The 11,718-nt window shown below is 61.5% G+C and overlaps 1 protein-coding gene across 1 annotated transcript in view; it reads right to left on the bottom strand.

Annotated features, from left to right (window-relative positions):
* LOC146442665 (cytochrome P450 11B, mitochondrial-like) overlaps window positions 1–10,010 on the bottom strand; it is a 14,797-nt gene extending 4,787 nt beyond the window's left edge. Inside the window, exons 1-9 of the mRNA XM_085053908.1 lie at window positions 9,816–10,010; window positions 8,023–8,178; window positions 6,496–6,695; window positions 5,306–5,512; window positions 4,230–4,286; window positions 4,039–4,136; window positions 1,365–1,455; window positions 1,148–1,223; window positions 77–155 (exon numbers count right to left, since the gene is read on the bottom strand). Coding sequence (XP_084910034.1) covers window positions 77–155; window positions 1,148–1,223; window positions 1,365–1,455; window positions 4,039–4,136; window positions 4,230–4,286; window positions 5,306–5,512; window positions 6,496–6,695; window positions 8,023–8,178; window positions 9,816–9,934 — 1,083 coding nt within the window. The 5' untranslated portion in view covers window positions 9,935–10,010. The remainder of the gene's footprint in view (window positions 1–76; window positions 156–1,147; window positions 1,224–1,364; window positions 1,456–4,038; window positions 4,137–4,229; window positions 4,287–5,305; window positions 5,513–6,495; window positions 6,696–8,022; window positions 8,179–9,815) is intronic.
* Window positions 10,011–11,718: the final 1,708 nt, after the last annotated feature.

The raw sequence follows: 11,718 nt of genomic DNA, 5'->3' as shown, positions 1-11,718 counted from the left end.
AAATCCCTCAAACCCCCCAAAACCCCCCAAAACCCCCCAAAATCCCCAAAATCCCCAAATGCCCCGCCCAGCTCACCCCCGCCGGCACTCGGTAGTTGTTCAGCACAACATCTCTGGCTGGATAGCGCTGGACGCTGATTCCCACCGGGTACAGCCTGGATTGGGGGGATTTTGGGGGTTTTTTTGGGATTTTTGGGATTTTTTTGGGTGTTTGGGGTGTTTGGGGTGTCTCCTCCCAGTATGAACCAGTATAACCCAGTGCCATCCAGTATGGAGAGCCCCAGTGATTCCCACCGGGTACAGCCTGGATTGGGGATTTGGGGTTTTTTTGGGATTTTTGGGGTGTTTTTGGGGTTTTGGGGGCTTGGAGGGGTTTGAGGGGTGTTTAGGTGGTTTAGGGGGATTTGGGATTTTAGGGAGTTTAGGGTGTTTGGTGGGTTTTGGGGATTTGGGGTGTTTGGGTTTTGGGGGGATTTTGGGGTTTTGGGGTTTTGGGGGGTTTGGGGATTTGGGGTGTCTGGGGGTTTTGGGGGATTTGGGAGATTTTGGGGGAATTTGAGATTTTGGGGGATTTTGGGATTTTGGGGGGTTTGGGGGTTTTCCTCCCAGTCCCTCCCAGTTCCCTTTTTATCCCTAAAACTCCCATTTTTGTCCTTAAAATCCCCATTTTTCATCCCAAAACCATTGCGTTTTTCCCTCCCAGCCCCTCCCAGTATAAACCAGTCCATTCCCAGTCCATTCCCAATTCCCTTTTTATCCCTAAAACTCCCATTTTTGCCCCTAAAATCCCCATTTTTCATCCTAAAACCGCCAGGATTTTCCCTCCCAGTCCCTCCCAGTCCCTCCCAGTATAAACCAGTTCCCTTTTTATCCCTAAAACTCCCATTTTTGCCCCTAAAATCCCCATTTTTGCCCCTTAAATCCCCATTTTTCATCCCAAAACCTCCACGTTTTTCCCTCCCAGTCCCTCCCAGTCCATTTCCAGTTCCCTTTTTATCCCTAAAACTCCAATTTTCGCCTCTAAAATCCCCATTTTTGCCCCTTAAATCCCCATTTTTCACCCTAAAATCCCCATTTTTCACCCTAAAACCACCGCATTTTTCCCTCCCAGTCCCTCCCAGTCCCTCCCAGTCCCTCCCAGTCTCACCTCAGGGTCTCTTTAATCGCAGCTCTCAGCAGCGGCAAAGCTCCCAGCAGCTCGGCCAGGGCTTGGGGTGACCCTGTGACCCCCGAATGACCACTGGGGACACCCGAGTGACCACTGGGGACACCCGAGTGACCCTCGGGGACCCCCGGGAGCCCCGAAATCCCCGAAATCCCCGAAATCCCCGAAATCCCCGAAATGTCCGAAATCCCCGCGATCCCTCCGGCCGCTCGCAGCTCCTCCCGCAGAGCTCTTTGCACCTCAGGGTTGCGGCCGAGCTCGAACAGGGTGAACAGCAGGGGGATGGCAGTCTGGGGAGGGGGAGATGGAGGGGTTAGAGACCCCAAAAGTGACCCTCGGGACCCCCAAAAACCCCCCAAGAGCCCCCAGATCTGAAATCCCCTATAAACTCCCCAAATTCCTGATAGAATCCCCAAAATCACTGAGCTCGAACAGGGTGAACAGCAGGGGGATGGCAGTCTGGGGAGGGGAAAAATGGGGGTGAGAGACCCCAAAAGTGACCCCAAAAGTGACCCTCGGGACCCCAAAAACCCCCCGAGATCCCCCAGATCTGAAATCCCCTATAAACTCCCCAAATTCCCAATGAAACCCTGAAATAACTGAGCTGGAACAGGGTGAAGAGCAGGGGGATGGCAGTCTGGGGAGGGGGAGATAGAGGGGTTAGAGACCCCAAAAGTGACCCTCGGGACCCCCAAAAACCCCCCAAGAGCCCCCAGCTCTGAAATCCCCTATAAACTCCCCAAATTCCCAATAAAATTCCCCAAAATAACCCCAAATTCCTGATAAAATCCCCCAAAATAACCCCAAATCCCCAATAAAATCCCCAAAATAACCCCAAATTCCCAATAAATCCCCCAAAATGACCCCAAATCCCTGATAAAATCCCCCAAAAATAACTGAGCTGGAACAGGGTGAAGAGCAGGGGGATGGCAGTCTGGGGAGGGGGAGATAGAGGGGTTAGAGACCCCAAAAGTGACCCCAAATTGACCTCCAGGACCCCCAAAAACCCTCCGAGATCCCCCAGATCTGAAATCCCCTATAAACTCCCCAAATTCCCAATAAAATTCCCCAAAATAACCCCAAATTACCAATAAAATCCCCAAAATAACCCAAATTCCTGATTAAATCCCCTAAAATAACCCCAAATCCCCATAAAATAACCCAAAATTCCCAATAAAATCCCCCAAATGACCCCAAATCCCCTATAAAATCCCCAAAATAACTGAGCTGGAACAGGGTGAACAGCAGGGGGATGGCAGTCTGGGGAGGGAAAATGGGGTGAGAGACCCCAAAAGTGACCCCAAATTGACCCCAAATTGACCCCTGGGACCCCCCCACCCCAAAATGCCCCCAAATCCACCCCAAATCCCTTTCCCCGTGCACCCCCCGACCCAAATCCACCCTAAATCCCCCAAAACCCCCTTCTCAGTGTGCCCCCAGACCCAAATCCTCCCCACATCCACCCTAAATTCCCCCAAAATCCCCTCAAATTTCCCCCAAATCCCCTCCTAGGTGTCTCCCCCACCCCAAATTCCCTTCCCAAAATCAACTCCCCGTGTGCCCCCACCCCAAATCCCCCCAAATCCCCCAAATTCCCCCAAATCCATAAATCCCCCCAAATCCCCCCAAATCCCCCAACCCACCCAAATCTCCCCAAATCTCCCCAAATCCACCCCAAATCCCCCCAAATCCCCCTCCTGGGTGTCTATACTGTGCCCCCAGACCCAAATCCACCTAAATCCCCAAACCCTACTCTCAGTGCACCCCCAGACCCAAATCCTCCCTAAATCTCCCCAAATCCACCTAATCCCTCCTGGGTGTCTCCCCACCCTAAATTCCCCCCAAATTTCCCTAAATTCCCTCCAAATCCCCCTCTGGGCATCTCCCTTGCGCCCCCCGACCCAAATCCTCCCCAAATCTCCCTAAATCCCCCCAAATCCACCCAAATAGCCCCTAAATTCCCCCAAATCCCCTCTGGGTATCTCCCTTGCGCCCCGACCCAAATCCTCCCGAAATCCACCCAAAATCTCCACCAAACCCCTCCTGGGTGTCTCCCCAACCCAAATCCCCCAAAATCCACCCAAATCCCCTCTGGTGTCTCCCTTCACCCAAATCCCCCAATTCACCCCAAACCTCCTCCGCCCCCGACCCAAATCCTCCACACAAATCCCTCCTGGGTGTCTCCCTCCCCAATTTCTCCAAATCCCCCCAAATAGCTCCAAATAGCTCAAATCCACCCCAAATCCACCCCAAATCCCCCTCCTGGGTGTGTCCCCCACCCCAAAGCCCCCAAAGCCCCCCCCAAATCCTGAGTGTTTCCCCTCACCCCCAAATCTCCCAATCCCTCTGGCTGCTTCTCCCCAAATCCCCAAAATGTCCCCAAATGTCCCCTCCTGGGTGTCTCCCCCCACCCCAAATCCCCCCAAAATCCCCCAATCCCTCACTCTGCCTGCTTCCCCCACCCTAAATCCCCCAAAATCAGCCCAAATCCCCTCCCGGCTGTCTCCCCCACCCCAAAATCCCCCAAATCCCTCCCGATGTCTCAAATTCCTCCCCAAATCCCCCCAACCCCCCTCCCCACGCCCCCGCCCCAATTCCACCCCAAATCCCCCCAAAAATGTCCCCAAATCCCCTCCTGGGTGTGTCCCCCACCCCAAAATCCCCCCCAAATCCCCCAAACCCGCTCCCCGCGCCCCCGCCCCAATTCCCACCCCAAATCTCCCCAAAATGTCCCCAAATTCCCCTCCTGGGTGTCCCCCACCCCAAAATCCCCTCCTGCACCTCCCCCAATTCCCACCCCAAATCCCCTCCCCGCCCCAAATCCCCCCAAGCTCCCTCCCGCGCCCCCCGCCCCAATTCCCGCCCCTCCTCACGGTGTCCACGCCGCCCGCGGTGAACTCTGTGACATTGGCCTTGATGGAGGGCAGGGGGAGCTGAGCCTGGACCAGCAGCTCGGCCAGGACCCCCCCGGGGAGACCCCCGAGACCCCCGAGACCCCCGGGAACCCCAGAGGGACCCCCAGAGGGACCCCCAGAGGGACCCCCGGCGGGACCCCCGGCGGGACCCCCGGGCGGGTTGCCGCGGCAGAACTCGCGGTAAATGCGCTGAATGTTCTCGTCAGCTGCGGGGAGGGAAATTTGGGGAGGGGGTTAGGCGTGGGGGGGAGCTGGGACCCCCGGGTTGTACCCCAAATTGGGGTGGGGGGGAGCTGGGACCCCCAAATTCACCCTCAAATTGGGGTGGGGGGGAGCTGGGACCCCCGGGTTGTACCCCAAAATTTGGGTGGGGGGTGTTGAGACCCCCAAATTGACCCCCAAATTGGGGTTAGGGGGCAGTGAGACCCCCGGGTTGTACCCCAAATTGGGTGGGGGGTGTTAGGACCCTCATTCTGTACCCCAAATTGGGGTTAGGGGGCACTGGGACCCCCAGGTTGTACCCCAAATTGGGGTTAGGGGGCATTGGGACCACCAGGTTGTACCCCAAATTGGGGTGGGGGGCTCCTGGACCCCCAAATGAACCCCCATATTGACCCCCCGAGACCCCCATATTGACCTGCACCCTCCAAATTTGGGTGGGGGGGCAATGAGACCCCCCAGGTTGTACCCCAAATTGGGGTGGGGATTTCTCGGGGGGTCTCAGGGATATCCCTGAGGGTCCTGGGGGTCCCTGGGGGTCCCTGGGGGTCCGTGGGGGTCTCTGGGGGTCCCTGGGGATATCTCGGGGGTCTCTAGGGGTCTCTAGGGGTCTCTAGGGGTCTCTGGGGGTCCCCTCCCCTCTCACCGTGCTGGAAGATGACATCCCAGGCTGTCCCTATAGGGTTTCCTTGGGGTTTTTTTGGGTTTTCTGGGATGAGGATTTCTCTGGGGATCCCTGGTGGTCCCAGGGGTCTCAGGGTGATCTCTGGGGATCCCTGGGGGTCTCTGGGGGTCTCAGGGTGATCCCTGGGGGTCTCTGGGGGTCCCTGGGGGTCTCCCCGCCCTCTCACCGTGCTGGAAGATGGCGTCCCAGGCTGTCCCTATAGGGTTTCCCTGGGGGTCTCAGGATGGGGATTTATCTGGGGGTCTCAGGGTGATCTCTGGGGATATCTCGGGGGTCTCAGGGATATTTCGGGGGTCCCTGGGGGTCTCCCTCCCCTCTCACCGTGCTGGAAGATGGCATCCCAGGCGCGGAGGTGTCGCCGCCAGACGGGGGGCTGCAGGCGCAGCAGGGCGGGCGGCAGGAAGAGCAGCGGCAGGGTGGTGCTCAGCATCTCCTCCAGAGCCCCCAGGAAGCGCTGCGCCCCCTCCCCACAGCCCCCCGAGACCCCCAGCAGCCCCAGGCGCTCCCCGTACAGGGCGTAGCTGCTGGCTGGGGGGAGAGGGGGGAAATTTGGGGTGGGGAGAGGCGGGGAGACCCCCATAGTCAGCCCCAAATTGTGATCCCGGAATTTGGAACCCTGAGAGACCCCCGGGACCCCCATTGTCACCCCGAATTCCCCGGGGGTCCCAATGTCCCAAACCCCCCAACCCGGGGGTCTCGGGGGTCCCATTGCCACCCCAAACCCGGGGGTCCCGGGGGTCACATTTCCCCCCAAATCCGGTGGTTCCGGGGGTCTCGGGGGTCCCATTGTCACCCCAATCCCCTTGGGGTCCCCATTGTCACCCCACTCGACCCGGGGGTCCCATCGTCCCCCAATCTGGGGGTCCCGGTGGTCTCGGGGGTCCCAGGGGTCTCATTTTCCCCCCCAAACCCGGTGGTCCCGGGGGTCTCGGGGATCCCAGGGGTCTCCCACCCCAACCTGGGGGTCCCGGGGGTTCCAGGGGTCCCATTGTCACCCCAAGCCCGGGGGTCTCGGGGTTCTCCCACCCCAAACCCGGGGGTTTCATTTCCCCCCAAATCCGGTGGTCCCGGGGGTCTCGGGGGTCCCATTGTCACCCAATCCCCTTGGGGTCTCGGGGGTCTCATTTCCCCCCAAATCCGGTGGTCGCGGGGGTCCCGGGGGTCTCAGGGGTCCCATTGTCACCCCAAATCCGGGGGTCCCGGGGGTCTCCCACCCCAATCTGGGGGTCTCGGGGGTCCCATTGTCACCCCACCCCAATCTGGGGGTCCCGGTGGTCTCGGGGGTCCCACTGTCACCCCAACCCAGGGGTCTCAGGGGTCCCGGGGATCTCCCACCCCAAACCCGGTGGTCCCGGGGGTCTCAGGGGTCTCATTTCCCCCCAAATCCAGTGGTCCCAATGGTCCCGGGGGTCCCTGGGGTCCCACTGTCACCCCGAACCCGGGGGTCCCGGGAGTCTCATTTCCCCCCAAACCCGGGGGTCCCGGGGGTCTCGGGGGTCTCTCTCACCCACCCTCGAGCGTGAAGCGGAAGAGCAGCGGGTGGGGGTCGATGGTCAGAGCCCCCCCGGGGGTCTCCCGGATCCTGCGGCGAAGATTTTGGGCAAAATCCGCAGCGACCGAGTGGAGCAGCGGCAGGAAGTGCCGGACGGCGGCTGGGGACAGCACGGCCCGGTTCAGGGCCAGCCGGTCCGCCCGCCAGGCGGGGCCGTTCCTATAAAAACCCCAAAAATATCCTAATTGGTGTCACAGGGACAGGGACAGCACGGCCCGGTTCAGGGCCAGCCGGTCCGCCCGCCAGGCGGGGCCGTTCCTATAAAAACCCCATAAAATATCCTAAAAATCCCCCATTGGGGTGACAGGGACAGGGCCAGCACTGCCCGGTTTAGGGCCGTTCCTATAAAAACCCCTAAAAAAATCCCATCCCAGTGCCCCATCCCAGTGACTCCAATGCACAATCCCAGTTCATCCCAGTATCCCCAGTCACTCACAGCAGGAACAAGCCGCACTGCTGTCCCCGCAGGCTCCGGTGCGCGCTCCACGCCGCGATCCCATCCCAGTGCTCCCAGTGCTCCCAGTTCCCCTCAATGCCCCATCCCAGTGACTCCAATGCACAATCCCAGTTCATCCCAGTTCATCCCAGTATCCCCAGTCACTCACAGGAGGAACAAGCCGCACTGCTGTCCCCGCAGGCTCCGGTGCGCGCTCCACGCGGTGATCCCATCCCAGTGCTCCCAGTGCTCCCAGTACCCCCAGTAACCCTCACTACCCTATCCCAGCACTCCATCCCAGTATTCCCAGTATTCCCAGTATCCCCCAGTGCTCCCAGTCACTCACAGCAGGAAGAGCCCGCACTGCTGTCCCCGCAGGCTGCAGTGAGCAATCCAGGCAGTGATCCCATCCCAGTGCTCCCAGTGCTCCCAGTGCTCCCAGTAACCCTCACTACCCTATCCCAGCACTCCATCCCAGTTCATCCCAGTTCATCCCAGTTCTCCCAGTCACTCACAGGAGGAACAAGCCGCACTGCTGTCCCCGCAGGCTCCGGTGCGCGCTCCACGCCGCGATCCTATCCCAGTGCTCCCAGTACCCCCAGTAACCCTCACTACCCTATCCCAGCACTCCATCCCAGTTCATCCCAGTTCATCCCAGTGCTCCCAGTCACTCACAGGAGGAACAAGCCGCACTGCTGTCCCCGCAGGCTCCCGTGCGCGCTCCACGCCGCGATCCTATCCCAGTGCTCCCAGTGCTCCCAGTGCCCCATCCCAGTGACTCCAATGCACAATCCCAGTATCCCCCAGTATCTTCCAGTTCTCCCAGTCACTCACAGCAGGAACAAGCCGCACTGCTGTCCCCGCAGGCTCCGGTGCGCGCTCCACGCCGCGATCGCATCCCAGTGCTCCCAGTGCTCCCAGTGCTCCCAGTGCTCCCAATGCTCCCAGTGCTCCCAGTGCTCCCAGTACCCCTCAATACTCCCATCCCAGCACTCCCAGCACTCCATCCCAGTTCCTCCCAGTTCATCCCAGTATCCCCAGTTCACTCACAGCAGGAACAAGCCGCACTGCTGTCCCCGCAGGCTCCGGTGCGCGCTCCACGCCGCGATCCCCATCCTGCGGGGAAAATCTCCCTCTGCCCGCAGCAGCTGCGCCGCGTCCTGGGGCAGCAGGATGTTCACACAGTCCAGCGAGCCAACGCGCTCCCTGCGCCCCAAAACACCCCAAAATCCCAAATTGGATACCTCAGTGGGACTCCAAAAATGGGGAACCCACAGTGCAGAGAGCCAACGCGCTCCCTGCGCCCCAAAACACCCCAAAAAAACCTCAGTGGGACCCCAAAAATGGGGAACCCCCAGTGCAGAGAGACCACGCGCTCCCTGCGCCCCAAAACACCCCAAAATCCCAAATTGGATACCTCAGTGGGACCCCAAAAACGGGACACCTCAGTGGGACCCCAAAAATGGGGAATCCACAGTCCAGGGAGCCCACGCGCTCCCTGCGCCCCAAAACACCCAAAAAAACCTCAGTGGGACCCCAAAAATGGGCAACCCACAATGCAGGGAGTTCACGCGCTCCCTGCGCCCCAAAACACCCCAAAAACCCCCAAAAAACTGGGGAGATTCAGGGTCAAGGTGGAGCCCACAGTCCAGCGAGCCGACGCGCTCCCTGCACCCCAAAACACCCCAAAATCCCAAATTGGATACCTCAGTGGGACCCCAAAAACGGGACACCTCAGTGGGACCCCAAAAAACCCAAAAAAATGGGGAGACTCGGGGTCAAGGGGGAACCCACAGTGCAGCGACCCCACGCGCTCCCTGCGCCCCAAAACACCCCAAAAACCCCAAAAAAACTGAGAGATTCAGGGTCAAGGTGGAGCCCACAGTCCAGCGAGCCGACGCGCTCCCTGCGCCCCAAAACACCCCAAAAAAACCCGAAATTGGACACTTTAGTAGGACCCCAAAAACCCCAAAACCGGGGAGACTCAGGGTCAAGGGGGAGCCCCCAGTGCAGAGAGCTCACGCGCTCCCTGTGCCCCAAAAAACCCCAAAAACCCCAAATGGGACACCTCAGTGGGACCCCGAATATTAGGAACCCCACGGTGCAGGCAGCCTACTGTCCCCCCACCTTGGATTGTCCCCTCACCTGTACACCGGTCCCAGCCGCCGGAAGCCCCCCATGTGTCACCTGTCCCCCGATGTCCCCAGGTGTCCCCAGGTGTCCCCTCACCTGTACACGGGTCCCAGCCGCCGGAAGCCCCCCGGGGGTCACCTGTCCCCCCATTCCCAGTGTCCCCAGGTGTCCCCTCACCTGTACACCTGTCCCAGGTGCCAGAAGCCCCCCGGGGGTCACCTGTCCCCCCATTCCCGGTGTCCCCTCACCTGTACACGGGTCCCAGCCGCCGGAAGCCCCCCGAGGGTCACCTGTCCCCTCACTCCCGATGTCCCCAGGTGTCCCCAGGTGTCCCCTCACCTGTACACGGGTCCCAGCCGCCGGAAGCCCCCCATGTGTCACCTGTCCCCCCATTCCCGGTGTCCCCAGGTGTCCCCTCACCTGTACACCTGTCCCAGGTGCCAGAAGCCCCCCAGGTGTCACCTGTCCCCCCATGTCCCCCATGTGTCACCTGTCCCCCCATTCCCGGTGTCCCCAGGTGTCCCCTCACCTGTACACGGGTCCCAGCCGCCGGAAGCCCCCCGGGGGTCACCTGTCCCCCCATTCCCGATGTCCCCAGGTGTCCCCAGGTGTCCCCTCACCTGTACACGGGTCCCAGCCGCCGAAGCCCCCCAGGTGTCACCTGTCCCCCCATTCCCGGTGTCCCCAGGTGTCCCCAGGTGTCCCCTCACCTGTACACGGGTCCCAGCCGCCGGAAGCCCCCCTCCACGCGGCGGTGGAAGTTCTCGAAGCCCCCCTGGCTCCAGAGGCTCAGCAGGTTCAGCCAGCGGTTCGCTCCTGCCCGCGGCATCTCCTCGAACGGCCGCGGGACCCCCGAGAGGGGCGAGACCCCCGAGCTGAGAGCCCGGCGAGACCCCAGACCCCATAGCCGGCCCGGGGAGACCCCCGAGCTGAGAGCCCGGCGAGACCCCAGACCCCATAGGGAGTTCGGGGAGACCCCCGGGAGGGGTGAGACCCCCGAGCTGAGCCCCCGGGGAGACCCCAGACCCCATAGCCGGCCAGAGGAGACCCCCGAGCTGAGAGCCCGGCGAGACCCCAGACCCCACGGCCGGGCCGGGGAGACCCCCGAGAGGGGCGAGACCCCCGAGCTGAGCCCCCGCCGAGCCCCCCGACCCCACAGCCAGCTCGGGGTGCCCATGGCTGCGGGACCCCCGAAACTCCCCCTTTTTTAGAGCTGCGGGACCCCCAGAATTCCCTCCTTTTTAGAGCTGCGAGACCTCCGAAAAGCCCCCCTTTTTAGAGCTACGGGACCCCCGGAACTCCTCCCTTTTAGAGCTGCGGGACCCCCGAAATTCCCCCCTTTTAGGGGCTGCGGGACCCCCGGAATTCCCTTTTATCTCCCCTTTTCTCACCCCTTTTATCTCCCTTTATCGCCCCGCCCAAGGCCGGCGGGAGGGGCTGGGGGCCACCGGGGGGGCTGGGGGGACATGGGGGGTGGGGAGGGGGCTGGGGGGTCCCCGAGATGTGGGGCAGAGCCCGGAGACCCCCCAGATCTATGGGGCACAGCTTGAGATGTGGGGCAGCCCCGGAATGTGGGGCAGCACTGGAATATTGGGGGATCCCGGAGATGTGGGGCAGCCCCGGGCTATGGGGTGGGGAGGGGGCTGGGGGTCTCAGGATGTGGGGCAGACCCCAGAGACCTCCCAGATCTATGGGGCACAGCCTGAGATGTGGGGCAGCCCCCGATCTATGGGGCAGCACTGGAATATTGGGGGATCCTGGAGATGTGGGGCAGCCCCGGATCTGTGGGGCAGCACTGGAATATTGGGGGATCCGGGAGATGTGGGGCAGCCCCGAAATGTGGGGCTGGGGAGGGGTTTGGGGCTCCCCGAGATGTGGGGCAGAGCCCAAGCCGGACCCATAGCACCCCACAGAGCATCAACCCCCAGCACCCCATAGCACCCCATAGCCCCCAGCCCCACATCCACCCCATGGCACCCCATAGCCCCAGCCCCACATCCACCCCATAGCACCCCACATCACTCCATAGCCCCCAGCCCCACACACCCAGCCCCACACCCACCCCACAGCACCCCACAGCACCCAATAGCACCCCAGAGAGTCTCACCCCGTAGCACCCCATAGCCCCAGCCCCACAGTCTCACCCCATAGCCCCAGCCCCACATCCACCCCATAGCACCCTATAGCCCCCAGCCCCACACATCACCCCATAGCCCCAGCCCCACATCCACCCCGCAGCACCCCACAGTACCCCAGAGAGCCTCACCCCATAGCACCGCATAGCCCCAGCCCCACACACCCAGCCCCACACCCAGCCCCACATCCACCCCAGAACACCCCACACCACCCCATAGCCCCAGCCCCACAAATCACCCCACATCCACCCCGTAGCACCCCAGAAAGCCTCACCCCATAGCACCCCATAGCACCCCATAGCACCCCATAGCCCCCAGCCCCACACATCACCCTATAGCACCCTATAGCCCCCAGCCCCACACATCCACCCCATAGCACCCCATAGCCCCCAGCCCCACACACCCAGCCTCACACCCAGCCCACATCACCCCACAGCACCCCAGAAAGCCTCACCCCATAGCACCCCATAGCCCCAGC

The sequence above is a fragment of the Lichenostomus cassidix genome, chromosome 2 (assembly GCF_008360975.1).
Source record: "Lichenostomus cassidix isolate B80296 chromosome 2, HeHo_3.0, whole genome shotgun sequence".
NCBI lineage: Eukaryota > Metazoa > Chordata > Aves > Passeriformes > Meliphagidae > Lichenostomus > Lichenostomus cassidix.
The sequence above is the reverse complement of the archived record's forward strand: the minus strand, read 5'-3'. Positions and strand labels throughout refer to the sequence as shown.